At 43.2% G+C, this 27,302-nt stretch overlaps 1 protein-coding gene across 5 annotated transcripts in view; it reads left to right on the top strand.

Moving 5' to 3' along the window:
- The first annotated feature begins 249 nt into the window (after window positions 1-249).
- EZH1 (enhancer of zeste 1 polycomb repressive complex 2 subunit) overlaps window positions 250-27,302 on the top strand; it is a 36,036-nt gene continuing 8,983 nt past the window's right edge. For 3 of the 5 annotated variants that reach the window (XR_006606977.1, XM_045080721.1, XM_045080719.1), the window contains exons 1-16: window positions 250-313; window positions 9,964-10,007; window positions 11,046-11,173; window positions 11,289-11,417; window positions 12,543-12,662; window positions 14,050-14,170; window positions 15,927-16,103; window positions 16,954-17,056; window positions 18,368-18,531; window positions 18,937-19,028; window positions 22,339-22,519; window positions 22,766-22,962; window positions 24,366-24,457; window positions 25,375-25,415; window positions 25,912-26,037; window positions 27,065-27,243. Coding sequence is in view for 4 of the 5 variants with exons in the window: in XM_045080721.1 (XP_044936656.1) it covers window positions 11,057-11,173; window positions 11,289-11,417; window positions 12,543-12,662; window positions 14,050-14,170; window positions 15,927-16,103; window positions 16,954-17,056; window positions 18,368-18,531; window positions 18,937-19,028; window positions 22,339-22,519; window positions 22,766-22,962; window positions 24,366-24,457; window positions 25,375-25,415; window positions 25,912-26,037; window positions 27,065-27,243 (1,839 nt within the window). In the remaining variant the exon portion in view is untranslated. Of the gene's footprint in view, window positions 314-4,874; window positions 4,898-9,963; window positions 10,008-11,045; window positions 11,174-11,288; window positions 11,418-12,241; window positions 12,663-14,049; window positions 14,171-15,926; window positions 16,104-16,953; window positions 17,057-18,367; window positions 18,532-18,936; window positions 19,029-22,338; window positions 22,520-22,765; window positions 22,963-24,365; window positions 24,458-25,374; window positions 25,416-25,911; window positions 26,038-27,064; window positions 27,244-27,302 lie in introns of those variants that run through there. The other 2 variants (XM_004772658.3, XM_045080722.1) reach the window with 2 other exon arrangements.

Here is a 27,302-nt window from a genome sequence, read left to right as displayed (position 1 = left end):
CCTTGAAGATGGTGCAACCTCTAGAGAGGGTCTCCAAGATGATATCAGTAGCTCTGGGAGCCTCCCGGAGAGCCCACAGCGCCGCCTTGGAAACTGTCGGGCTCGGGCGGCATCACCTGGAACTCCTGAGTTTGGGGTATTGGCGCCAAACGACAGACGTGCGAAGAAGGAAGCCCAGGTGGCTCTACGGGCGGGGCGCGGGCGGCGCAGTGCGCAGGCGCCGGGAGGAGGCGCGGGGCGGGGCCGGGGCGCGGGGGCGGGGCTGCGGCGCGCAGGCGTCCTAGCGGCGGGTCCCTGCGGCTCGGGATGGAGGGTGAGTGAGTAAACAAGCTCGGGCCGGGTGGTGGGGCCGGGCCTCCGCACCTCGCCACCCGAGGTCTGAGGGAAAGAGAAGCGAAGGGGTCAGAGAACTGGGAGGAAGCGAAGGGGCACACTGCCTGCCTGGCCGGGGGTAGCGGGCCGCCCCCTCCCCGTCGGAGGGCTGGAGGAAAGGGGGAGACGGGACGAGCGAGCCCCCGGCGAGGACGGCGTCTGAGGCGGGGAGGGCCGGCGGTGTGTCCGGGAGGAGGAGCGGCGGGGGCGGGCCCGGGGATGGGGACTCCGGTTGGAGGGCGGGGTGGGCCGGGTGGGCGGGAGCCCCGGAGCGGAGAGGGCGCGGGTGGGCGGTGGTACCTGCCGGGGGCCCTTAGCTAGGTGGACTCCCAGGGACTTGAGGCTGTGCAGGGGGAGGGTTAGACGCGGGGGCTGTTTGTGATGCCCTTGGGGCGGGGGAGGGGGTATTGAGGAAGGGGTGGCAGTAAAAACTGGGCTGGGACCAAGGTGAGGCGAGAGAGGTTCCTGGGCGCAAAATGAAAGGGGAGCTCACTCTCGGGGTCCAGCGGGTGCAAAGTGCCTCTTCATTTTCTGCGCGCTGGGCGCTTCGCACGCTTCTCCCCAGTGCCGGCCCGGAGTAGCAGGCTGGCTGCTTCTCTCTAAATTTGGTCTCGCGCCAATCCTTGCCCATCCCAGGACTCTTCTGGGGATCGAGGGATAGAAAGGGAAGCGCCTTGAAGCAAAGGCAAGGTGTTGTATTTGGGACATGGCAGTCAGGAAATGCGGGACAAACTTACTTCTTACTGAAGACATTGTTGCGAAGAGGAAGGGATGTAGAAGGATGTTAGTGCCCCGGTGGAATATGGAGAGTGGACTTTTGATAGGTGGCATGTAGGATTGTAAATGGGGTAGCTGGGGATGGAGCCTGGCGATAGAGGGGCGCGGGTGAGGGTGAGCCGAGCCCGACGAACAACAACTGGGTGTGTGCAAAGACAGGCGTGGAAAGTGTGGTCTCTTCCTCCACGGTGATCACTGCTGTGAGGTCTTTGAAGAGAAGTCCCACCCCCAGCGGAGCTTTTAAGTTTAGGAAACCGGCACTGAAGGAAGTTCCAGCCGGAGAAGGTGTTAACTCTATCTTAGGTTTCTGTGAGAGCTTGTCTATTTTAAGCCTTGGAATCCCCAGGGTTGAGATGGTGTGGCAGTGATAAAAAGAGATTACTTACTTAACACAGAAGATGGTGTATGTTCGGAGTTGAGTACTTTTTTTTTTTTTCTTTTCTTTTAAGCACACTTAGAGGAAAGGACCATCTATACAAATGTAATAATACTGTTAGGATGAGTGTGTGTGTCGTAGCCACTATGAATTAACTCTCTGGAGGAGAGCATGTTTGCCTGTTTTATTCACTGATATACCCTAAGCACGTAAAACAGGGCCAGATACATGGTTAGGTGCTCAGTACACATTTGTGGAATAAACAAATAGTGGGTAGATCTGTGGAACTTGGACTCCAGAAATCTGGATCCTAGTTCTGCTACTAACAGGCAGAGTACTTTTAGACCAATCGTGGAACTTGATGCTAAAGCACAGCCTTAAAACTCCCTGAAGTGGAAATGACCAATTCACTGTGGCATTACCTTTTTTTTTTTTTTTTAAGATTTTTATTTATTTATTTATTTGACATAGAGATCACAGGTAGGCAGAGAGGCAGGCAGAGAGAGAGAGAGAGGAGGAAGCAGGCTCCCTACTGAGCAGAGAGTCCGATGCAGGGCTCCATACTAGGACCCTGAGATCATGATCTGAGCCGAAGGCAGAGGCTTTAACACACTGAGCCACCCAGGCGCCCCACTATGGTGTTACTTTAATTCTCTTTGAAACAGCAATAGGATAAGGACCCTTGGATTAAACAGTGAAATTTTACTCCCAAGAAGACTTTTGTGAGAAGGGGAAAGTGAGAAAATGTGGTCAGACTTGTTTACCTTATACTTAGTTGCCTTTGAACTAGTATCAATTTTGTCTGATTCTTGAGATAAAAAGTTTAGTTTCCTTAGTCCTGTGGGTAACAGTTCCTGCCCTTGCTTTCTGCCTAATTGAAACATGTAACACTTCATTTATTAAGTGTATCTTTTTATTGTCTTGGACTAAATGTAAAAAGCTTCTACTTGTTGACTAGCAACTTCCCAAAAAAGATTTGAGGCAACAACACTAAAGACACATTACGTTTTCTACATACAATAGTTAAAAACTAAAAAGAAAAGAGAAAAAACTATATGAAGAGAAGGATTAGGATTGAGTGGAGGTGAGGGAGGTTTAAAAAGGAAAAACTACTCTTAGGGAATGCCTCCATTCCAGAAAGTCCCTAGCTCCCCCCCCCCCCAATTTGTTCAAACGTAATATCTGAATATTGGTTCCTTCCTACCTTTTTACTCCATCAGCCTGTCATTTGGGATCTCAGTGCTCCAAACCTTAAAGTCATGAATGAATAGTTGGGGTTTAGTGCCTCTTGTGTGTTGTGTTCTCTGACACACTTGCCTTAATACTTTGATTTGAAATGGAATAACTAAAAAGTCTTCTTATTAAATGATAATGAGCAATCATTAAAGATTAGACTTTGTGCTAATGTAGTACAAAACCAGCAGCGGTAAGGTTCTAGCCTGTTAGGGCACTGCTTTAGCTCTTCTAAGTCAGCATTATATATCCTGAGAGCCAGCACTTTTCTATGGGTCTCCTAAAGACTAATCCTGCTTTGAATTTTGTCACCATTGTCTCCAGTGCAAATGATCTGATTCTCTTAATCAAGTAATGGTAAAATTAAAAATAAAAAAGTTAATGCTGTAATTTTCTTTTAAATGGAAATTTAGGATCACAGTTTCCGATTAGTAGGGTTCTTTCTACATGCAGAGTGCCCAGAAGCTCAAAGTAACAACAAATGTAAATACCTTGGAGACATGGGAGGGCATAAATTAAGGATGAACTTAAAAATCCTAATTGCAGGGTCTGTCAGGCTGTGTACTTAGCCACAGAGTTGATGTTAATGGAACATTGATGAAATTGGTGATCACCAAAGTGACTCAGTTGTGTTTCTAGTGCTCTTTGCAGAGGTAGGTTCATCACTATTATTTGTTTCAACTCCAGTGTGAGCTAAAAAGGAAAGAATGAGATGGAAAATTTAAAAATCTGTAGTGCCATCTGCCTCTGAAGGCTTACTTAGCCTGCTGTGTGATAAAATTACTTGTTGTAAAGTAGTAAAGATAATGAACGTGCCCCAAAGAGAAGCTCTTTGTGCAAAGGGGTCACTTTATGTGGGTAAAAGAACTTCATAGTTTGGAACTTTTATATTCTGATCTTAACCTGTCTAAATTTAAGAATATTGTTCTTTAAATGTCTTATCTCCAAACATTTCAATAAGGTTTTCCCATTTCCAACTAGTGACAGACTATATTCCAGTTTTAGCCTTTGAAACATATTGAGATCCAATTTTCTGGGGAAAGATGTCCATTTTTACAAGCTTTCTTTTTTTGGTGGAGATTTGACATGTAAATAAGGTAGGTTTTGTTTTTTTTTTAAGATTTATTTATTTTGTGTGTGGGGGGAGAGAATCTCAAGCAGACTCCCTTCTGAGCACAGAACCTGACAGAGGTCTCAATCCCACAACCCTGAGATCACGACCTGAGTTGAAATCAGGAACCAGTCCCTTAACTAACTGAGCCATTCAGGTACCCCAATAAGGTAGTTCTTGTTTCCAGTTAGCAATTAAAAAAAAAAAAACTTAATTTTTTAGAACAGTTTTAAATTTACAAAAAGTTATAAGGATAGTAGAAGGAGTTTCCACAGATTCCATATCCAGTTTCCCTTATTATCAACATCTTACATTAGCATACAGGTAACATTTTTTTTTACAGTTAATGAACCAGTATTGATCATTCTACTACAATTATTCATTGTGAAGTCACTCAGAGTTTTTTTTCTTAAGATTTTATTTATTTATTTGAGAGCGAGATCATGAGCAGAGGGAAGGGGTAAAAGGAGTAGTCTCCCTACTAAGCAGGGAGCCCAATGTGGGACTAGATCCCAGGACCCTGGGATGATGACCTGAGCCTAAGGCAAATGCTTAACCTACTGAGCTGCCTGGGAACTCTCACTCAAAATTTTTTAAAAGGTGGAATTGCCTACTGATCTAAAAAAAATATATTATTTATTTATTTATTTATTTATTTGTCAGAGAGAGAGAGAGAGAGGACAAACAAGGGGAGCAGCATGCAGAGGGAGAAGCAGGCTCCCTGCTGAGCAAGGAGCCGGATGTGGGACTTGATCTGAGGGACCATGGAATCATGACTCAGGCTGCAGGTAGACGGGTACTGACAGAGCTACCTGGGTGTCCTTGCCTACTGATTTTTTTTTTCTTAATTGCTTTTTTTTTTAAGATTTTATTTATTTATTTGACAGACACAGATCACAAGCAGGCAGAGAGAGAGGAGGAAGCAGGCCCGCTGCTGAGCAGATTGACACCATGTGGGGCTCGATCCCAGGACCCTGGGATCATGACCTGAGCCGAAGGCAGAGGCTTTAACCCTCTGAGCCACCCAGGTGCCCCGCCTACTTATTTTTTAAAAAGATTTATTTATTTGAGAGAGAGAAACAGGGAGGAAGAGCAGAGGGAGAGAGAGTTTTAAGAGGATTCTGAACTGGGCATGGAACCCAGCGTGGGAATGGATCTCATGACCCTGAGATCATGAGCTGAGCTGAAACCAAGAGTCCGACATTTAACCCTGCTGTACCACCCAGGCACCCCTGACTACTGATTTTTAGTAGTAAAGGTCTCTAGAAAATTACTGGTTTGATGTATCATTAGAAAGACTTATTTTTTTCTTTTATCAGCTTTACTGAAGTGAAAATTTACACATGATAAATTCTCATTTTATATATACAATTCAGCGAGTTTTCATAAATGTGCATAGTCATCTAACCATCACCACAGCCATGGTATAGAATACTTTCAGAGTCCCCAAAAAGTTACTTTATGCTTCTTTCCATGTACTCGCTCTCCCCAGCGTCAGCCCCTGGCAAGCACTGATCTGCCTGCTGTCACTGTAGATTTGCCCTTTGTAAAATCATTCTAGTAGAATGCAGTGTAAGTGAAATCATCTAGTACATAGTTTTTTTGTGTGTCTGATTTTTTTCACTTAGCATAATGCTTTTCAGTTATATTGTGCATTTGTCGGAATGAGGAACTCCTCATTCCCTTTTATTGCTGAGTAGTACTCCGTCCTATGTATATATTGTAATTTGTATCTATTCAGCAATCCATAGATATTTATGTTGCTTCTTCTTATTGGCTATTATGAATAAAGGTGCTATGAACATTTGTGTAGAGGACATATATTTTCATTTTCCTTTATATATTTTATAATATATATATTTTCATTTATTTTGGATAAATAATAAAAACTGTATGCCAAGTTGTATGGTAAGTATATATTTAACTTTATTTAAAAAAAAAAAAAAAAGAAGCTAGCAAACTGTTTTCCTAGGTGGCCCTACCATTTTGCACTCCCAGCAGCAAGGTATACGGATTCCAGTTCCTCCACATCCTCACCAATTATTGGTATTACAATCTTTTTAATTTCAGACATCCTCGTGGGTGTGTTGTAGTCCATCATTTTTTTTTTTTGCTTTTTTTTTGTTTTGTTTGGTTTGTTTTTGCTTTTTTTTTTTTTAAGATTTAATTTATTTATTTGATAGAAACACAGCGAGAGGGAACACAAGCAGGGGGAGTGGTAGAGGGAGAATCAGGCTTCCCACAGAGCAGGGAACTGGATGGGAGGCTCCACCTGGGATCATGACCTGAGCCAGAGGCAGACCCTTAACAGCTAAGTCACCCAGGCACCCCCCCCCTTTTTTTTTAGGGAGAGAGGGCACACGGCGAAGGGCAGTCTTAAGCAGTCTCCACACCCAGCACAGAGCCTGACTCCGGGCTTGATCTCATAACCCTGAGACTGTGACCTGAACTGAAATCCAGAGTCTGGTTACTTAACTGACTAGGCCACCTAGGTTCCCCTATTATTTTGGTTTTAATTTGCACTTCCCTAATGATTAATACTGATGTTAAGTATCTTTTTGTGCAGGGGTTTGCCTTTCTATATCTTTTTCTAGTGAAGTATCTGTTCATATTTTTTGCCAACCTTTTTTTTTTTTTTTAACCCTTTTATTTATTTATTTATTTGACAGAAAGAGAGAGAGAGAGAGATCACAAGTAGGCAGAGAGGCAGGCAGAGCAAGGAGGAAGCAGGCTCCCCGCTGAGCAGAGCGCCTGATGCTGGGCTCGATCCCAGGACCCTGAGATCATGACCTGAGCCAAAGGCAGAAACTTAACCCACTGAGCCACCTAGGCACCCCTCTTGCCAACTTTTTATTGGGTTATCGTCTTATTAAGTTTTAGGATATGTATATATATATACACACACACACACACACACACACACAGACACACACACATACATACACACAAGTTTATTCTTAAATTTCTTGACCAAAACAGCATATGTTTTGGAGTTTATTTTCAGTGTATAAGTGAATATAACGAAAAGCTCTTAAGCACTGGCCTAATTAAAAAAAAAAAAAAAAAAGTCAAACAAACAAAAAGTGCTGGCCTAGTACTTAACTGGGAGTAAATGACTGCTTTGCATATGTCAGTAACTAAAAAATCCATCTAGTAGAAATATAAAGTACTTTTTGTGTGCCGCTCCCTTTGCCCAAGATGAGTGAACCCATTTCTCCACATATGTTCTACTGACTGCTGAGTTTTTGTTTGTTTGTTTTTTAAATTGAAAAAAAAAAAAAATCTTTGAAGTGATAGTTGTTGGTGAGCATGCAGATGCTATGAGAACCCATCTTTACGGCTGTGTTTCAGGTGTTTATTTAATACATATCTGTTCCAAACAGTATGTCTGGTCTTCCTCATACACTCTGTGGGCGCTGACCAACTGCCAAATAAACCTTTAAAGACTTTGAAGACCCATTAAAAAGCCAGGCAAAATAAATAGTGGCTCATGGTTGCATGAGAATCAAATATCACATTAATTGTAAAAGGAGGAAGTGTGATTTATTTTACATTGTGATTGGTTAAAATTCAGTGGCGTTTTCATGTGTATATGTATATTCCTCTGGCCAAATAAAGCACTTGAGTAAAATTAGAAATGGCACCATTAATTATTGAACTGTGTGTCCTTTCATCTCTTTTGGCAGACTATAGATCACATTTCAATTATAACTCCTTTCTTTAACAAAAATACTGATATTTTTCCGTGGCCATCTCTAAGAAATCTACCTACACATAGCCTAGGACCTGTGGCTTTTATTCTTTTCCATTATTTGATTCCCAATTTTTTTTTTAATTTTATTTATTTATTTGACAGAGATCACAAGTAGGCAGAGAGGCAGGCAGAGAGAGAGAGAGAAGCAGGCTCCCTGCCGAGCAGAGAGCCCGATGCGGGACTCGATCCCAGGACCCTGAGATCATGACCCGAGCCGAAGGCAGCGGCCCAACCCACTGAGCCACCCAGGTGCCCCTTGATTCCCAATTTTAAATGGACAGAGCAACCTGACATAAGCTTACTATTGCAAAAACGGAAATGTACTCCCCCAGAAAATGGGAGAAGGATTGCAGTTCAAAACCATTTTTTAGGGATACCTGGGTGGCTCAGTCACTAAGTGTCTGCCTTAGGCTCATGATCCCAGAGTCCTGGGATTAAGGCCTGCATTGGGCTCCCTGCTCAGGGGGAAGCCTGCTTCTTTCCCACTCCCCCTGCTTGTGTTCCCTCTCTCACTATCTCTCTCTGTCAAATAAATAAATAAAATCTTTAAAAAACCTTTTTTTTAGGAGGTTATAAAGTCTCACTGAATTATGATCTATAACATTGGGTCTCAATAGGGGTAACCTAAGGTTTCTGAGGGAGGCGGTTTTGTCCTAGATTTGAACCATTTTTTTTTTCCTTTTCTGGAGTAGACTTTTTTTTTTTTTTTAATTTTTTGGGGAGCAGACTATTATTATGCTTGTTCAGAACAGGAATTATATGAGCAGTGTATTTAATATTACACGTGAGTGTGTTGTATGTACTTAAATAGTTTTATCATTCCAAAAAAACCCCTCTTTTGGCCCCATTCCATGAGGAATGAGGAGTATTTAAAAGATGTAGGAGGAAGAGAGATAGTGCAACTTGTGAAAGGAAATTCAGATGTTTAATTTTTTTTTTTCCCCCCCGGTAACCCAGCACTTTAGCAGTCTGGGATTCAGATTCTTAGATTATACTGTTTTTGTTTCATTCCCTTCCCCCAGAGAGATAATATTTAACTCACAGGGAATTCTGGTTTTAAGAGCTTGAATCACTTGATTGAGTTAATAGTAAACACAGTGAGTCTGTCTGCTTCTTTGCTAGTCTTTCCTTCTTTTATCCTCTAAATTTAGCATTGAATTACCCCAATCCATTTGGTTCTTCAGATGAAACAATCAGGTATAGTCTTTTAAAGTCCTTTTGCATGAGATGTTATAATCATGTCTGTGACAGATATGAGACAGTGGGTTAAATTTTGCTGTTTTTTTGTCAGTGCTGTCATTTCTTATGGAGAAAAACAGGTAATTAAAAAATGCTTCTTTAGGGGTGCCTGGGTGGCTCAGTGGGTTAAAACCTCTGCCAAATGATAGGGATCCTGGGATTTCCCCTCCCTGTCGGGGCTCTCTGCTCAGCAGGGAGCCTGCTTCCCTTTCTCTCTGCCTGCCTCTCTGCCTACTTGTGATCTCTCTCTCTCTCTTTGTCAAATAAATATATAAAATCTTTTAAAAAAAATGCTTCTTTAGAAGAAATAAGTTCTTAAACTCCAAAGGAAAAATTTTTTTCTCGTAAAACGTAAAAAAACAAGGCCTGAAACTATAGTTTCTGTTTCAAATTTTGGTTTTCATAGCTTCTTGTAATGTTTTCATTAACTTAAAATGCTAGTTGAAATGAACAGAACTAGTTCTCTAGGAAATCTCAGTAGTTAATATAGAATAAAAACATAACCTCATAGATTTTATTGAATTTTTACATGTACTTAATATTTGTTCTTCATCTAAAACAATTGATGAGTCTGCTGGCTGAGCCTAGAAATTGGTTCAGAAAAGCAGAAGTGTGAACTTGGTAATTATGAGAATACATTTACACACATGACTGGAAGGATAGAATCTAATAAAAGAAAGGACAAATGGGGCGCCTGGGTGGCTCAGTGGGTTAAGCCGCTGCCTTCGGCTCAGGTCATGATCTCAGGGTCCTGGGATCGAGTCCCGCATCGGGCTTTCTGCTCAGCAGGGAGCCTGCTTCCCTCTCTCTCTCTCTCTGCCTGCTTCTCCATCTACTTGTGATTTCTCTCTGTCAAATAAATAAATAAAATCTTTAAAAAAAAAAAAAAAAAAAGAAAGGACAAATGGCATCAAGTGTGATTGGGGTCGGACTTACTAAGAAATAGTGGTAGCAGAAACTTCAAAGTCTTTGTAGTTCTGGGTGAGCACCCTACTGAGAGTACTAGGGTCTAAAAATATGCTCCATTGACTTAAAACCACTGTCTATTCTCTTTTGAACATTTGTTTTGCCTTTGTGTCTTGACATTCCTCTGAAGAACAGAAGGCACATTATAAAACCAGACACTTCCCCCTGCATTCTATGAGGTAGGTAGAATGCATTACAGTAAGTACTTTTTTAGAACTTTGAACCTTAACTCAACAACCCCCCGTCCCCCAAAAAGTGATTTGCCTGTTGTATTTCTTTGTGTCTTACTGTTGACATGGAGATGAGATTATGCTGTTGTCATAGCCTACCTTTACTGCTAGGCTTGTGGTGGGATTCAGATAATTTAGCAGGTACAGTTCTGTAGTGTGAGTGGATCTTTCCATGAAGCTCTTTTTTTTTCCTGTTATAATTCCTCTGTTTTATTGTTGGTTTCTGTTGTTAATCTCTTTGGGTGCCTAATTCATAAATTAAACTCTATGGTTTCAAGCATCCACTGGGGGTGTTGGAACCTATCTCCGTGGACAAGGAGGAAGACTGTGCTTTGTTCTTTCTTCCATGGCAGGAGTCTTCTGTTTCATATGGAAGTTATGCATGAAGCTCTTTTTTTAATTAATTAATTTTTAAAAATATTTACTTATTTGAGAGAGAGTTAGGAGGAAGGGGAGAGAGAGTGGGAGAGAGAAAATCTCAAGCAGACTCTGGGTTGAGCATGGAGCCCAATGCGGGGTTTGATCTTACGACCCTGAGATCATGACCTGAGCCAAAATCAAGAGTCATTTGCTCAACCGACTAAGCTACGCAGGCGCCCCTGAAGCACTTTGATATTGACTTGATCCCTGCTGAATATTTCTCTTAGTCAAGGTATTGAGTAGGCTTCCAAATTTCCAAGTAATCCAAATTCCTAAATATCCATGAGAGAACTTCCTGAATGCTGAATTAAAAACAAGGGACCACAGGAGGACAGAGGTTGAGCTTTTTGGTGATCAGACCAGGAATTGCTTATGTGAAATCTTTTTTTTTTTTTTTTTTTTTAAATTGAAACCTTTTCTTGAGCTCACAGATTTGGGTTCTTTAAACACTGTTTTTATGAATAAATGCAGTGGGAATGGAAGCATGACTGACCACGTTTATTTGAGTTTGAGGAATTCTTCATCCCCAGGCAGTAAAATGCCTTTTCTCATGTCTGACTCTCTTAGATTACAGCAAAATGGATATGCCAAATCCCCCAACTTCCAAGTGCATCACTTACTGGAAAAGAAAAGTCAAATCTGAATACATGCGACTCCGGCAACTGAAACGGCTTCAGGCAAATATGGGCGCCAAGGTAAAAAATACCCCCCCAGGGCTATCTATTTTAATATATCGATCCACTGTGACGGGCTTGGCTTTTTAGAACACTTCTTTTGAAATCCTAACCATTTTCTCCTTGGCTTTTCTAGGCTCTTTATGTGGCAAATTTTGCAAAGGTTCAAGAGAAAACCCAGATCCTCAATGAAGAATGGAAGAAGCTCCGTGTCCAACCTGTGCAGTTAATGAAGCCCGTGAGTGGGCATCCTTTTCTCAAAAAGGTACTTCCAGGCATCTAAACTCAGTATTCCTCGCTTCCTTGGACAAGTTGTTTATTTGTTTGTTTTCTGTATTCGCGATTTATTAGAAAAGAAATAAGGATGATGGATACTGCTATTATAGTCAGCTTTCAGTAACTAGCTTGGTAAATCTGTAGCTTAAAGAAAAGCCTATTCACCTATTATTCTCCTCAAATAGAATATAACCATGAGTGGATTTTTTTAAACAGAAAAACATAACATTTAGTGTCTACTTTCCTGGACTCTGGGTACAAGCTTCAAAACAACCTTTTTTTGCCTTGTTTGGCACATCTGGTACTTTGATATGGGAAAAGGAGTGCCCAGCATAATGGACAGGAATATACTGATCAAAGGGATATTCCTTGTTATAAATTTAAAATTCATTCTACTTTCTCAAAGAGATAATATTTTTAAAATATAAAAAGGAGGGGCACCTGGGTGGCTCAGTTGGTTGAGAGTCTGCCTTCAGCTTGGGTCATGGGCCCGGGGTCCTGGGATCAAGCCCCGTATAGGGCTCCCTGCTTGGCAGAGTCTGCTTCTCCTTCTGCCCCCTGCCCCTCCACCCCAGCCTGTGCTCTCTGTCTCACTTCTTCTCTCTCAAGTAAATAAATAAAATCTTTAAAAATAAATAAAATAAAAATATAAAAAGCATATAGTGTATTGAGAGCAATTTTCTTTTCCAAAGCAGAATATGACTTTAATTTTTATGCTGCTTTGCTTCTCCTGTACTGTCGCCATCAGCTCTAGAGCTAAGTCGATGTCACCTGTGTTAAAGTTTAGATTCTCAGGAAAACTTCATCTCCTAGGACGTTCAGAGGCCTTTTGCTGTTGTGGACAGCCAAGGAGACCAGCTCTTTTAAACTGAAATCAACACCAGCTGAATGTGAGAGGCACAGTGCTGGAGTTTGTAGACACCACAAAGATAAGAGTTCCTGCTTTGCAGAGGTTTATAGTCCAGTGGATTTATAGTCCAGGAGCTGATTGTTACAAAGCTCTCAGCCTCTTGTAAGAATTGGAGTACTCCTGTGATCAGTTCAGAAGGAAACTGCAGTTCTCTCTTGGGTCGTGGCTTGCCTTTCCCTCTCCATGTCTTTGCTTATATTTCAGTGTACCATAGAGAGCATTTTCCCAGGATTTGCAAGCCAACATATGCTAATGAGGTCTCTGAACACAGTTGCATTGGTTCCCATCATGTATTCCTGGTCCCCTCTCCAGCAGAACTTTATGGTATGTATTGAAAGCACTGGGGTAGTTGTATAAACTGTATGATTTTCTTATGTTGGTCTGCTGGCACTTCTCTTAGGGTAAAGGTTGTTAGATTATACTTAACAAGGCTTGGTTATGCAGGGCAGACTGTTCTTGTAATATATTGACTCTAAATATGTGTGTGTGTACATATATATATATATGTGTGTGTGTATATATATATATTTATATCGCAAGTTTTTCTAACTTGTGCTCTCTGAAGTGTACTTCTAGGTTGATGCAGTTTCGTTTTTGAATGAATGAGACTGGGCAAGACTCCAATTCTCCCATACTACTTTGGCCCAGTTTTGTAATATGTGCAGTCAAATGCAGTCTAAATCAGACACTTGAGGCTTAAGCAGGTTGACATCTTCCTGCTGATGGAGCAATCCTTTCTGAATCCCCTAAAGGCAAGATACTCTGAAAGCACCTGAGATAACAGAGGTACACAGGAATCTGTGAGTCTTTCATCTGGGCCTTTGTGCTGATTCCTTCTAGGATTAGTTGTGGTCCTGATAATCAGTCCTCTCCAAATACTGCCATTGCTTATCACCTGTGTGGTGACAGTTCTGCTGGCTGGAGTAGGATACAGGTTTACAAAAGGGAATTGTCTCTTAGAATAAAACTTCACAGTAATTTTACTTGATACTTGGGGAATTAAGAATGACTGTGTTTTCTGCTGGACAACAACAATAGCAAGAATCCATTAGTATTGTTTCTTTAGACAGGAAATGTTCATAGCTCATGCTATAATTGACTTCAGGTTCCCACTGAGTGTAACTGACATGAGTCATCATCATAGCTTTTTGGTATGATTGTGGGAGGTCAGTACTTAGTCTGTATAATAGAATATCCAGAAACTTTATGGTTGCTCAGTTTCTGTTCTAATTGTTGTGGTTATATTACAGGTTATACTCTTGGAAGCCTTCCTTTTCATCTGTGTGTCTCCACTTATGAGAAGAATTAAAATTGAAGACTTTTTAGATTGTTGTTTAAGTGATATTTTTACCTATTTTACAATGATGTTTAGTAGATAAAATTAGATAATGGAATCACTGTGAATAAGTGTGCTGTCAGATTCTAGATGTTGGTGGAAATATCACTGTTAGTACCAGGCTAACCATTTGGTAGTTGATACCCTCAAGTAGTTAAATTGACTTTCTTCCCTAAGAGTAGCATCACCCCCTCCCATTAGAGGTTTTGCCGGCAAAACAAAATGGCCAGTCTTTAAAAATGCAGGAAACTCTGTAACCAAAGGCGTTTTCAGGAAATTCAAGCAGCGAAAAAGGCCCAGCAAAGAGTCCATTAAACAAGAAAGAGGAAATGCATCGTGGATTTGTGGAATGGATCACATCTGGTTTGATTTCAGGTAGAAGATGAGACCGTTTTGTGCAATATTCCCTACATGGGAGATGAGGTGAAAGAAGAGGATGAGACTTTCATTGAGGAGCTGATCAATAACTACGATGGGAAAGTCCATGGTGAAGAAGGTAGTGGTGCTGGGCTCTTTGGGACAAAATTTTATTATTATTTTTTTAAGATTTTATTTATTTATTAGAGAGAGAGTGCACGAGAGAGAGAGCGCAGAGGGAGAAGCAGACTCCTCACTGAGCAGGGAGCCGGATGGAGGACTTGATGTCATGACCCGATCCAAAGGCAGACACTTAACTAAGTGAGCCACCCCGGTGCCCCGAGAAAACTTTATTAGAACGGTGTCCCCTCTTTGGTACATCATCATCTGGCTTTTATCTGCTGCATACCTGCTGAAGAATATTCAATGTCATCACATGACTAGGAGTAAAAATTTTATATTAAAAATGTCCCTCATCAAATTTTATTTATTTATGTATTTAAAGATTTATTTATTTTACAGAGAGAGAGGGAGCAGAGAGAGGGGCAGAAGGAGAAGGAGAGACAGTCCTAAGCTGAGCACAGAGCCCAATGCAGGGTTTCATCCCACAGCCCGAAATCATGACCTGAGCCAAAAACCAAGAGTCAGATGTTTAACGGACTGTGTCACCCAGGTGCCCCCTTGGTTAAACTTTAAAAGGAGAGGTGGCTCAGTGGGTTAAAGCCTCTCCCTTCAGCTCAGGTCATGATCCCAGGGTCCTGGGATCAAGCCCTGCATCGGGCTTTCTGCTCAGCGGGGAGTCGGCTTCCCTTCCTCTCTCTCTCTGCCTGCTTCTCTGCCTACTTGTGATCTCTTGTCTGTCAAATAAATAAATAAAACCTTTAAAAAAAAGAAAAAGAAAAAACTTTAAAAGGAGCTGGGAGCACTGGGTGTTATGTTGCCACTGATGAATCACTAAATTTTACCCCTGAAACTAATAATATACTATGTTAACTAAATCGAATTTAAATTAAAAATTGGGGGAAAAAAGAGAAATGTAAATTAAAAAAAAAGGAGTTGGAACATATATATATTTACTTATATAGTAATCATTTATGTATATAGGAATCAGTGGCTGGAGAGGAAGTTTAGTGCACAAAGAAGTATGGTCCTAGGAGTTTTCCATAAATCCATCCAGAGCCATTTTGTTCTTCATTTCCCTTCCTCTGAGAATGGCAGTAAGCATAATCTCTCTCCTACTTTGATCCAGATATGCCCTGGATCTCCAGAAATTATTTATAATATTCTGACCACCCTGAAAGCGAGTCATTTGGATTTATTTGTAGTTCTAGGAAAGGCTGCCAGCGTGTAAGAAGCGGGAAGATGGGGAGAGACTCCCCATGACTTTGCAAACCAATGGCCTCCGTGGCTGTTTTGACACTTATGGGTACTGTTGAAAGTGCATTTTCTACCCACACTGCCGCCTAGTGTTCAAAGACTTTATCCTAGGTCGTAGTGTAACCCCATAGAGTATTTTAGGAAGATAATGCTATCTTTTGATTCAAAGAAGTCACTACCGAGCCCTCAGCAGCAAAACCAATAAGTTTTCATGTTACCATTCATCCTCTGTTCCATTTGTATTGTCTGTGCACTTTTTTGAGACTTTGGACCATAAATACAGGTTGCTCTGTGACTGAGGAATGAACTGCCCTGTAAGAATAAAGCCTATATAACTGGATTTCCCAGTGTAGACAGCTGAACTGTTGCCTTTGTAAGAGCCAATCAAATTATTGTATATTTCCTGGTTGTTCATATTAAAATGTACATATGTTATCTATCTGGGCCTCAGGAGTGAATACAAGAAAACCTTCCTAGAAGGACTAATGGAGCCCATGCATGTAATCTTCATGTTCCAGAGATGATCCCTGGATCTGTCCTGATTAGTGATGCAGTTTTCCTGGAGTTGGTAGATGCTCTGAATCAGTATTCCGATGAGGAGGAGGAAGGGCACAATGACACCTCAGATGGAAAGCAAGATGACAGCAAAGAAGACCTGCCAGTAACAAGAAAGAGAAAAAGACACACTCTTGAAGGTAAATATTCCGTTTTGAAAGTGGCAGAGACAGGGAAGAAGGGAGAAACAGAGAGGACTGTTGATGATTAAAGGCTGTTGGTGCTTCTTAACTGGTTCCCTTGAAAGGAAGACAAACTAGTGTGTTGGAGAAATATGAAAAGTTATGAAGAAGAAAATGTAATTATCCTATAATCTTACTACCAGGGAATAACCAGCATTAATATTTCCTTCTAGATCTAAGATATGTGTCTGTGTGGAGACACACATGCACAAGAATATATATATATACACATATTAAAGTAAATATAATGCTGTACGCCAACTATAACTCAGGGTTTCTAAAGTACGTGTATAAATGAACATGTTTATATGCATCCTCTGAAATGGGATCATGCCACAGGAGCACACACACACACAATTTTATATCCCTTGCTATTTGATCTTCTGTCATAAGCATTTTTCCATATTGTTAATATTTAATTAACGTAATGTTTAATTATGCTCTGTGTTACTTAATTAGATGTCTGGGGACAGAGTGTCACGCTCCTGTTCTTCAGCATCATCATTATGGTGGCATTCTGCAATATTCACATCTTCCCACGAAAAACCCTATGTTCCCCTCTAGTTTCTTTCTTGGACTGTGGGATTCGTCATTAATGTGTACATGACTCTGATTTCCTTATTATGAGGAGCCTATTCGATAAGTCCAGGTAGCACTGACCTCCTTTATGTGTTCCTAAACAGTCAGTGGTTAGGTTAACACAGCTGTTCTAATCAAAATGCTGTGACAAAAGGGAAAAATGACCAAACGTCTTTGTTTGCATACTCTGATTATAGCACTCAAGAGTCTTTTGTCATTTCTAATTCAGGCAACAAAAAGAGTTCCAAGAAACAGTTCCCAAATGACATGATCTTCAGTGCAATTGCCTCGATGTTCCCTGAGAATGGTGTTCCAGATGACATGAAGGAGAGGTAGGGAAAGCTGTCCCACTCAGGCCATGTAGAGTGCTCAGGCAAAACTTTTATTCAAGCCTATTTTTGGTTAATAAAAAGCCTTATAGGGGTGCCCGGGTGGCTCAGTGGGTTAAGCCTCTGCCTTTGGCTCAGGTCATGATCTCAGGGTCCTGGGATCGAGCCCTACATCGGGCTCTCTGCTTAGCGGGGAGCCTGCTTCTTCCTCTCTCTCTTTACCTGCCTCTCTGCCTACTTGTGATCTCTCTCTCTCTCTGTCAAATAAATAAAATCTTTAAAAAAAAAAAATAAAAAAAATACAAAGCCTTGTTTCTGGTAAGTACACTGTGATTTGCTTGCACTTCTGATTATTTCCTACTTGCCTCTTTACCTCTAAATGCCCATTCCCATATCAAGGGTCACATTTGCTGGATTTTGAGTAAGTTTGGGCAGAGAACTTTTAAATTCTACCATTTTTCTGGAGAGTTACTCCAGCACCATATTTAGCAAATCTTTCTCTCTATTTTCAGACATATGCCTCGCCCAGCACAATTGCAATGACATACCCACTTAGTTATACACCCTTCTGTCATCAGCGAGACCCATAAAAAACGTATCTTCCCTTGGCAGGCTGTACCTGGATGACTGTCAGTGTTCAAGCTGTACTTTCTCAGTGAAGACATTTCCTTGGAAAGAGTTCTTCTCTCTCTTTCTTTAAAAAAAAAAAAAAAAAAGATTTATTTATTTATTTATTTGACACAGAGAGAGAGAGAGAAAGAGAGCAAGAGATCGATCACAAGTAGGACAGCAGGCAGAGAGTGAAGGGGAAGCAGGCTCCCCACTGAGCAGAGAGCCTGATGCGGGCCTTGATCCCAGGATCCTGAGATCATGGCCTGAGCCAAAGCAGAGGCTTAATGCATGGAGCCTATTCTATTATCTATCTATTTATTTATTTATTTGACAGATCACAAGTAGGCAGAGAGGAAGGCAGAGATAGAGGAAGAGAAGCAGGCTCCCTGCCGAGCAGAGAGCCAGATGTGAAGCTCGATCCCAGGACTCTGGGATCATGACCTAAGCCGAAGGCAGAGACTTTAACACACTGAGCCACCCAGGCGCCCCTATTTTATTTTATTTTATTTTATTTTATTTAACAGAGAGAAAGAGCACAGGCAGGGGGAGCAGGAGGCAGAGGGAGAAACAGACTTCCCGGTGACCAGGGAGCCCAACTCAGGGCTTGATCCCAGGACCCTGAGATCATGACCTGAGCCAAAGGCAGACACTTAACCAACCGAGCCACCCAGGTGCCCCTCTTATCTCTCTTTTTAAAAATAGGTATCGAGAGCTAACGGAGATGTCAGACCCCAATGCACTTCCCCCTCAGTGCACTCCCAACATTGATGGCCCCAACGCCAAGTCTGTGCAACGGGAGCAGTCTCTGCACTCCTTCCACACACTGTTTTGTCGACGCTGCTTCAAATATGACTGCTTCCTTCACCGTGAGTGGGGCAACTCTGAAATGCTCTCCTGTTCTCCATCTCCAAACTCCATTTCCTTCTGTTTATTTCAGTTAATCACACAGAGTTCCTGGCTTCTGATCTGAAGATGGTTTTACAAAGGGCCAGTTCGATATTCACTTGTTCAGTTGTAGTGTAATGTGCTTTGCATGGTCAGGAGTCAGGACAGAATAACCAGCAACCTAAGTGTCCCTGAGTACCTATTAGCTTTGAAAGGATTGTTGATGTCAGAAATGATTAAATTTTGTGCACCCTGATGGTGCACTTCTGTGCACCTGATGGTTTATATCTAAATTTTCCCACAGTGGCTCCCTAATTTTGTTTTGTTCTTCCCCATCCTATCAAGTGGATGGACCATTGGGAACAGGACAGTTTTGTGTTTTCCAGCTTTTCACGCCACCCCTAATGTATATAAACGCAAGAACAAAGAGATCAAGATTGAACCAGAACCATGTGGCACAGATTGCTTCCTTTTGCTGGTATGTTTTCCTTTTTTTTTTTTTTAAATTTTATTTATTTAAATAATCTCGACACCCAACATGGGGTTCAAACTCATCACCCCAAGATCAAGAGTCACATGTTCCTCTGACTGAGCCAGCCTGGTGTGCCTTGCTGATATATTCTTGAACTGTTCTGCCATTGTTAATGCTGTTGAAAATTTAGCAGGAAATGGTTCTTCCGTTTTCTGCTGCTGGGAATACAAACCGAATGAGCCAATACCTAGCAGTCTGTGGGATAAAGCACAGATAAAACACAACTTCTGCTCTTTTTTTTTTTTTAACTTTATTTATCCATTTAAAGAGAGCGTGAGCAAGGTGAGGGACAGAGAGAGAATCTCAGCTAGAGTCCACACTAAGCATAGAGCCCGACGTGGGGCTCAATTTCATGACCCTGAGCCAAATCAAGAGTTGAGCCCTTAACTGACTGAGCCCCCCAGGGGCCCCATGACTTCTGCTCTTCAGGAACTCCCAGATACTAAAGACTATGAAATTAGTCTTATGGAGTGAGGAGTGCGTGTGTATGGCAGCATTTTCTTTGCTGTCTTCCTTTACATGCATATAAATGTAAGAAAAATAACACATGAAAGCACTGATGTCTCGTAAGGTAAACAACCAGATGCCAGGTGGACCCTTTCCTGATGGACAGACTTCATGCAGCCGCGTAAATTCCCCTGCGTTCATGTGGGAAGGCAGTAGCTTAGAACTAGAAAGGAATAATTTCACTTAGGCTAGCCAAAGGCACGGTTTTGCTTTCTGCACCATACTGTGAAGGTAGGTAAAGAATAAAATAAAGAATAAAAGAATAAAATACCTTGATAAAATTTCTGCTACCAAATAAAGTCATACAGCCAAGTGCCTTTGGGACCATCTTTAGTGGGGTAATAGAAGAAAAGATGGTAGAACGGGCCACTGGATATATATCTGGAAAATGAGTCATGTGATAATTGCAAAAGAAAAAATAGACTTTATTTTCTCCCTGATATGTATTGACTCCTTCTTGTGTGCCAAGTACCATGCTGGCCCTTACCATGTATTTTCTTACTTTCATGTTTACAACAACATCCTGAGGTGGAGAAACTGTGGGTATTTTGTCCAAAATTTGTTAATGTGTCAGTGGTGGGGCAATAATGAAATTCAAGCTCTGGTCTAACTCCACAGGCCATGCTTGTTAAATTATTCCACACTTGGGGTGCCTGGGTGGCTCAGCCAGTTAAGAGTCTGCCTTCGCCTCGGGTCATGATCCCAGCATCCCAGGATCGAGCCCCACACCAGGCTCCCTGCTCTGCAGGAAGCCCTCTTCTCCCTCTCTCTTTGCCCCTCCCCCTACATGTGTGCTCTCTCTCGCTCACTCTCTCAAATAAAAATCTTCAAAAAAATTAATAAATGACACCATGTTCTATCAACATAGCAGCATTTAGATGGTGTCCCTCTCACAGCGGTTACCCTGGGGCCTCCGTACGTACATGCTTCACAAAGATGCCATCAGTGCCCAAAATGTATGTCTGTGTGTGTGTGTGTTTCACATACAGAAATGTCTGGGCAGTCTTTCTTTTACTGCTTTTTAGAAGTCAGTCCATATTCAGCTATAATGCCTGTTTCCCCACACACATTTTATTAAGAACATTCTCAATCATGCAAGGAAGGTGAAAGATACCTTTGTCTTGGATTTAAAGACATTTTTCCCATATTTGCTTTGTCCCTCTATTTGTTTATGCATATGTTTTGCTGAGCCATTTGAAAATGAGTTGCGGATATTGAATACTTATTTGCAAAGTATTTCAGCACACACTTCCTAAAAATAAAGACATTCTCTTATATAACCACGTTATCACACCTGAGAAAATTCACAAGAATTTCATCATATCATCTGTCCATTCCATATTCATTCCATATTTAAATTTTTTCACCTGTACCAAGAGCAGCTGGGGTTGGGGTTTTCTCTAAACCAAGGTCATCCAGCCATATGTGCTGTTGGGTTATTATGTCTTTTCAGTCTCCTTTAATCTCAAATCATCACACCATTTTTTTTTTCTTTTTGAAAAATCCAGGCTCATTGTCTTGTAGGATACTCTCCCATATTCTGGGTTTGTTTGTGGTTTTCTCCTAGTGTTATGTAACTTGTTTCTCTACCCCCTATTTCCCATGAGCTAAAATTAGCTCTGCAGGCTTAATGATGTTCGAATAGCTGTTAAGTGTTGCTGTGTGTGCACACGGTAGCACGGGCACATGATGTCGAATTCAATTAACTTGAAAAATTCTCTTTTAGAATTTCCTTTAAGGCCTACAGGATATTAATCTGGATATCCTTAGTAATAGCAAACATTTATCCTTTACATGTAGATTTGGTTTTCAGAAACAGCTAGAAGTGTAAGATAGATGATCAGGCTGAATGATAGTTACTTGTTCTTTTTTTTTTAATAAAGCATAGCAATGAAGTAATGAAGTAGTCCTTCCAAGTTTAATATACTGATTTGGAGGGAAGTTCTAGAAGTAAGTAGTGATATTGTACAAATTGAAGGACTACATATTTTATTATTGAAACATAAGCAATGCAGTAGAATAAAAAGAGCAACATGGCCTGGGGACAGGGATTCCTGATTCTTGTTCCTATTCTGGAACAATGAGCTATATACTAATATATGATACGTATATATGGTATAATATATTAGTATCTGTAATATATATATATAACATTTATTATATTAGTACTATACTGTATATTGTATACTATATAGTATATTCTATTAGTGTATATACTAATACATGGTATATATAGTATAAGAGAAGCTGGTCCCTTCCCCTCTCTGAGCCTCATTCCTTCATATACAGGAGAATGTGTTCTCAAATTCTATATAGCTGACATGCAAATGAGTTTTAGATACAGCTCACTGGAAAGTTGAAGATGCATATATTCTATCTTTTTTTAAGATTATAGGACAGCTCCTCTGTGGAGAGGTATAAATTTATAAGTTTTAGAATTTTTTTTTTTAAGTAGACTTCACACCCCACGTGGAGCCCAATGTGGGGCATGTACTCACAATCATGAGATCAAGACCTGAGCTGAGATCAGGAGTCAGATGCTCACCCAGTTGAGCCAAGCAGGCCCCCCTGGAATGTTTGTTAAGCAGCTTTTATATGATCACACTGACATGGTACAGAGCAAGATAATATACTGATTTGGGGGGAAGCCTGTAAGCACAGGTGTTGAAGAAGGTGGTTTGTGAGGTTGGGCTCAGGATGGTGACTCTGGGCCTGTTCCCATTTCCCACCTGTACTGTGTCCGCTGCAGGAAGGGGCAAAGGAGTACGCCATGCTTCACAACCCTCGCTCCAAGTGTTCCGGTCGCCGCCGGCGAAGGCACCACATGGTCAGTGCTTCCTGCTCCAACACTTCAGCCTCTGCTGTGGCTGAGACTAAAGAAGGGGACAGTGACAGGGATACAGGCAATGACTGGGCCTCCAGTTCTTCAGGTATACGGAACAGAAAGCGATCTTTTCTTTCCACTCAACGCCTCTGGTAAATGCGGGATCAGTGCCTAACACTTAAAAGTTACTACCTTTTGAAAATGGTTCATTCTTTCTACAGCTTCTGCTATGGGCAGTAGAGACAGGATATTTTGGTTCCTAAAAGTAGCATGAAGTTCTTTAGAGTCTGTGGCAAATTCCTGATAACTGCATTCTCTCTTCTCCTTATTCTCTTATCTCCTCCTCTCTTAGAGGCCAACTCTCGCTGTCAGACCCCCACGAAGCAGAAGGCTAGTCCGGCCCCACCTCAGCTCTGTGTAGTAGAGGCACCCTCGGAGCCTGTGGAATGGACTGGGGCTGAGGAATCCCTTTTTCGAGTCTTCCATGGCACCTACTTCAACAACTTCTGCTCAATAGCCAGACTTCTGGGCACTAAGACGTGCAAGCAGGTACTGCCAGAGAAGAGCAGGGACACACAGGGCCCTCGTTTCATCCCCTGCTCTGTCAGTCCTTTTGCCATCTTGTGTGGCTGCCCGTCTCAAGGGGGTGCTTGAGGGGGTGCTTCTGGGCCACAAGGTGGGTTCCCCAAACACAGGACCTTCTGCAGATGCCAGGCCTCACAGTGCGTGGGGACCTTCTCTCCTCCTCGCTGAATTATTATTTCTTCCTCTAGCCACTATCTGACTCTCCTGGATGTTTCCACACTCTTTTAGCTTTTTTTGGTCTTTCGTCTTTGTTTTTGGTTCCTACTTTTCTTTCTAAATGTGCACCCCTTTCCCAGAAGGGGCTCCCAAGTCTTTCCGGGGACCTTCTTATCTGCGTGCTCCTTCTCCTGCAGCTGCCACTCCCATCCCCTCCGTCAGTCTCCTCAGTTGCTTTTTCCTCCAGATGGTCTCTCGCTAGCTCTTCTGATTGCCACCCCCCATAGCTGGGCCTGAACTGCACCCTTCTCATTCATGCTGTCACCGGAAGCACAGTCTGGTAGCAGCTGCTGATGCTTTGGAGGCAGTGGGACTTGATGTCCCAGTGTCCCTCCGTCTAGTCCCGACTGCAGTGAGAGGACAGACTGAAGAGCAGGGACAGGGAGTCACCGGGTGTTAGGGCTGGTCTGGGCAACAGGAAAGAAACACCAGAACTGTGCCATGCTGCTCGGCTCCCTGACTTCTGGAGGAGTCTCTCTGGCCTCCTCGTGATGCCTGCCCTTGGAACAAGCAATAGAACCATAAGGAAAAGTGCCCTTTGCTTTCATTTTGGAGCTCACCTATTTCCTTGAGGCCCAGATTCTTAAACTAAACATCTGCAGAATCATGTGTAACGCAATTTTGTGTGTATTTTCCCAAGAAGAATATTTGTATTCTTCATAGAATCTCAAGAGGGTCCATAGCCAAAAAGGAAACGAAAAACAAAAAGCTCCAGAAATAGACAAAGCTCTGCCCTGTTTGTACCAGCAGGGGGAGCTAGTGGTTGGCCAAGTGGTGCTGCTTGTGTCTTCTTTCACTCAGTAACACAGAAGTACCCAAAGTTGCCCTTCTTAAGAAGAGATAGATAGTGTTTGTCAGAATCATCCCATTTAAGGCTTGGTGGGCAAAGCTGTCGATGAAAGCTACTAACCAGGAAAGTTGTAACTGTGCTCAGTATTTCTCTTTTCTAGAGTCAGGCTAGGTAGTTAATGAACTCTGGGGCTATTGATGCCATATCCCAGTGCCACTCTGTCTCTCCCTGAGTGAAGAGATGCTCAGTCAGCCGCCTTGGAGCTCTCCAGAATGCTCCCACGCCCAGCCCCTGGTTGGCTCACTTATCTGACCACCTGGCTTAAGAAGGAGTGACAGGTCCCTTTGGATTTCTCTTCCAGGTCTTTCAGTTTGCAGTCAAAGAATCACTTATCCTGAAGCTGCCAACAGATGAGCTCATGAACCCGTCGCAGAAGAAGAAAAGAAAGCACAGGCAAGGGTTGGACAAAGGACTTTCTGTTCTCTGTGCTCTGACCTCCCCTTGGACTCCCCAGCCACCTCCCTCTTGAGTATAGCATTGCACAACTAAAGGGCCAGCCTTCTCCGTGCTCCTTGTGGGTTTGTGCCTCGGACCAGCCCTTTTCCCCTGTCCCTAGATGCTATGGACCAGGAGATAAATGTCTGCTTTCCCTTTAAGCTCCTGGCCAGTGGGACCAGATCTAGTCTCATGGTTCCACCCTGACGCCATTTCTCCTCGTTGGGTGGTTAGTGACTACTTGTTCACACTTCTCAACTCTGACCAGAGTTTCTTCTTTTGGCACTTGTATTGTTTTTCTAAGTTGCATAATAACACTGTCTTTTAGATAGCTTTTGCTTAGGGTTGGAAGGGTTTTTTTTTTTTTTTTTTTTAATTCAACATTCTGCTTGCCTCAGTTCCCTATTGGCTATCACCTACGGAAGGAAGGAACGGACACCAGTTCTGGATAGAGAAAGAAGTCCCCGTAGCTTCTGCTCCCTCTCAGTTCCTTCACTCAGCAGATTCCTAAAATGTCTTCCCACCTCCCCATCCTCAGTTCCCCCACATCCCCGCCTTCCCCAAAGAGAAGGAGGGAGTGGAGGAGGAGAGGGTGAGGGAGAAACAATAGCATTACAATAGACACAGAGGGTAAGGTTTTGTGTTTGTTTTTTAGGCATCTTTGTTGTTTATATTTAAATCTCAAAGCATAGAGCAGCTGGACTCCAGATGGACTCCAGCAGCCCCCACCAGGGTAGAGGCCTCCTGTGAAGGGACTGGGGGAGGTGCTCCCCAGTCATCACACCAGAGTCCCTCAGAGCAGGTCACGTCGATATTTACTCAAATCTGCAGAGTTCCCCGGAGCCGTGACCCAGGTCCATCCGTCTCTCTTTCAGGTTGTGGGCTGCACACTGCAGGAAAATTCAGCTGAAGAAAGGTAAGTTGCAGCAGAGTGCTCTCGGGCAGTTCAGCCCAGGGTCGCAGGGCTGTGGTCCCCCCCCCCCCCCGCCCCACCTGCAGCTGCACTCCTTGACCCTGCACCGCTTCCGCAGGCTGCAGAATTGTCTGCAGCAGCTGAGAACAGCTCAGCTTCTCACTGCAGCTGAGAACAACTCTCCGAAGGCAGAGTTGTGAGCCCTGTGGCCTCTGACTTGCATAGCGAGCTCTTTGCCAGGTTCCGGTCTTCATTTACTGTTCGGAATGGCTCTCCTGCAGTCCCAGGCCATTTCCACCCTCTCCCCACAAAGAAATCCCCCCATGGCGGCTGCCAAACAAACATCACCTCTGACTGCTTTTCCCTTCAGGTGCTAAATGCGCATCCAAGACAGTGACCAGGGCAGCCTCCCCTAGTGCGGGGCCATTGGACAGTTGGGCGTGAGGACAGCTGGGGGCGCGGGTACAGCAGTGTTGTGGTCTGTTCTTTTCTCCCCTAGATAACTCCTCCACACAAGTGTACAACTACCAGCCCTGCGACCATCCAGACCGCCCCTGTGACAGCACCTGCCCCTGCATCATGACACAGAATTTCTGTGAGAAGTTCTGCCAGTGCAACCCGGACTGTAAGAGTTCTCTGCTTTCCCCGGTAGTCCTCCCAGACAGCCGGCCCTGGTGCAGCCCGCCTTCCCCTCCCAGCCTGTGGCCCTTGCTGCCTCGGGCCTTCTGATGTTCTCTCGGCTGTGTTTTAAGCGTTTTACAGAGGAAGCAAGTACTTAAGATCTGGAAAAGTCGTTTTTTTAAAATCTGTAGGTGTTTGATTCTAAAGGCAGCAATTACACAGAAACAGAAATGTTCCCCTCTTTACCTGTCAGGGAAGAAATAAGCCTGGGAATCGTTTTCCTTCTGGGGCAGTCACTGCCTCCCTTTCTAGGATGCTGTGTCACGACATACAGGGGTTACGAGTCTGTATGTGGCTTAGTTTAGTTTACTACTTGGGAGTTTTCATATCTGTCCCGGCTGGATGTCAGCAGAAGTAGGACAGAGGCTAGATGTGCTTCTCCCTCACTTCTTATCGCTCCGCGCCCTTCCCTGCTCAAGGCTGAGCAGTTTGATAACGGCCTCCAGAGCCTGCAGAACTTGGTGCCTGGGCAGTTGTGCTGGAAACCCCTTCTAACCCATAGCAGATACCAATCTTAGCCACAGCGGAGGGGCACTCGTGCTGGGGAGGGCAGTGGGTGGAGGAGGGTAGCTTAGAATGGATGCATTCTGTTCTCAAAATGATTCTTGTTTTGATGGTGATGATTTAGCAGTGAAAAGCACTGATTTCATTTTCTGTGGGCCACTCACCACCTCCCTTCCAAATTCCACCAACAAGGGGGAGGGAGAGCATTGCTGAGGAATCTCCAGGAAACACCTCTCCGTAGGCAAACCTGCTTTTTTGATTCCCAGGCATGAATGTTGGAAGGCACTCCATGTTCTCCGGAAAGAAACTTGACTAGATGCTTATTGGCCAGAGAGTTTCTCCTCTATTTTGCTAACTTTCCCGGAACATATCACATTGACTTCCTTGCTGACCCTCGAGGCAGACCTGAGCCCCAGCATTGGCCTGCCCCGGTTCCTAACCCTCCCTGTGCCCCCCCACCGCCCCAGGTCAGAATCGCTTCCCTGGCTGTCGCTGTAAGACCCAGTGCAACACCAAGCAGTGTCCCTGCTACCTGGCAGTGCGAGAGTGCGACCCCGACCTGTGCCTCACCTGTGGGGCCTCCGAGCACTGGGACTGCAAGGTGGTTTCCTGCAAAAACTGCAGCATCCAGCGAGGCCTCAAGAAGGTGAGGGCTTTCTATGGGCCTGCAGGCTGCATGAGGGAGGGGGAAAGATGGAGTTGGCC

The sequence above is a fragment of the Mustela putorius genome, unplaced genomic scaffold (genome assembly GCF_011764305.1).
Source record: "Mustela putorius furo isolate JIRA1106 unplaced genomic scaffold, ASM1176430v1.1 tig00000487_pilon_pilon_pilon, whole genome shotgun sequence".
Taxonomy (NCBI): Eukaryota; Metazoa; Chordata; class Mammalia; order Carnivora; family Mustelidae; genus Mustela; species Mustela putorius.
This window is presented reverse-complemented; position numbering and strand designations above follow the sequence as displayed.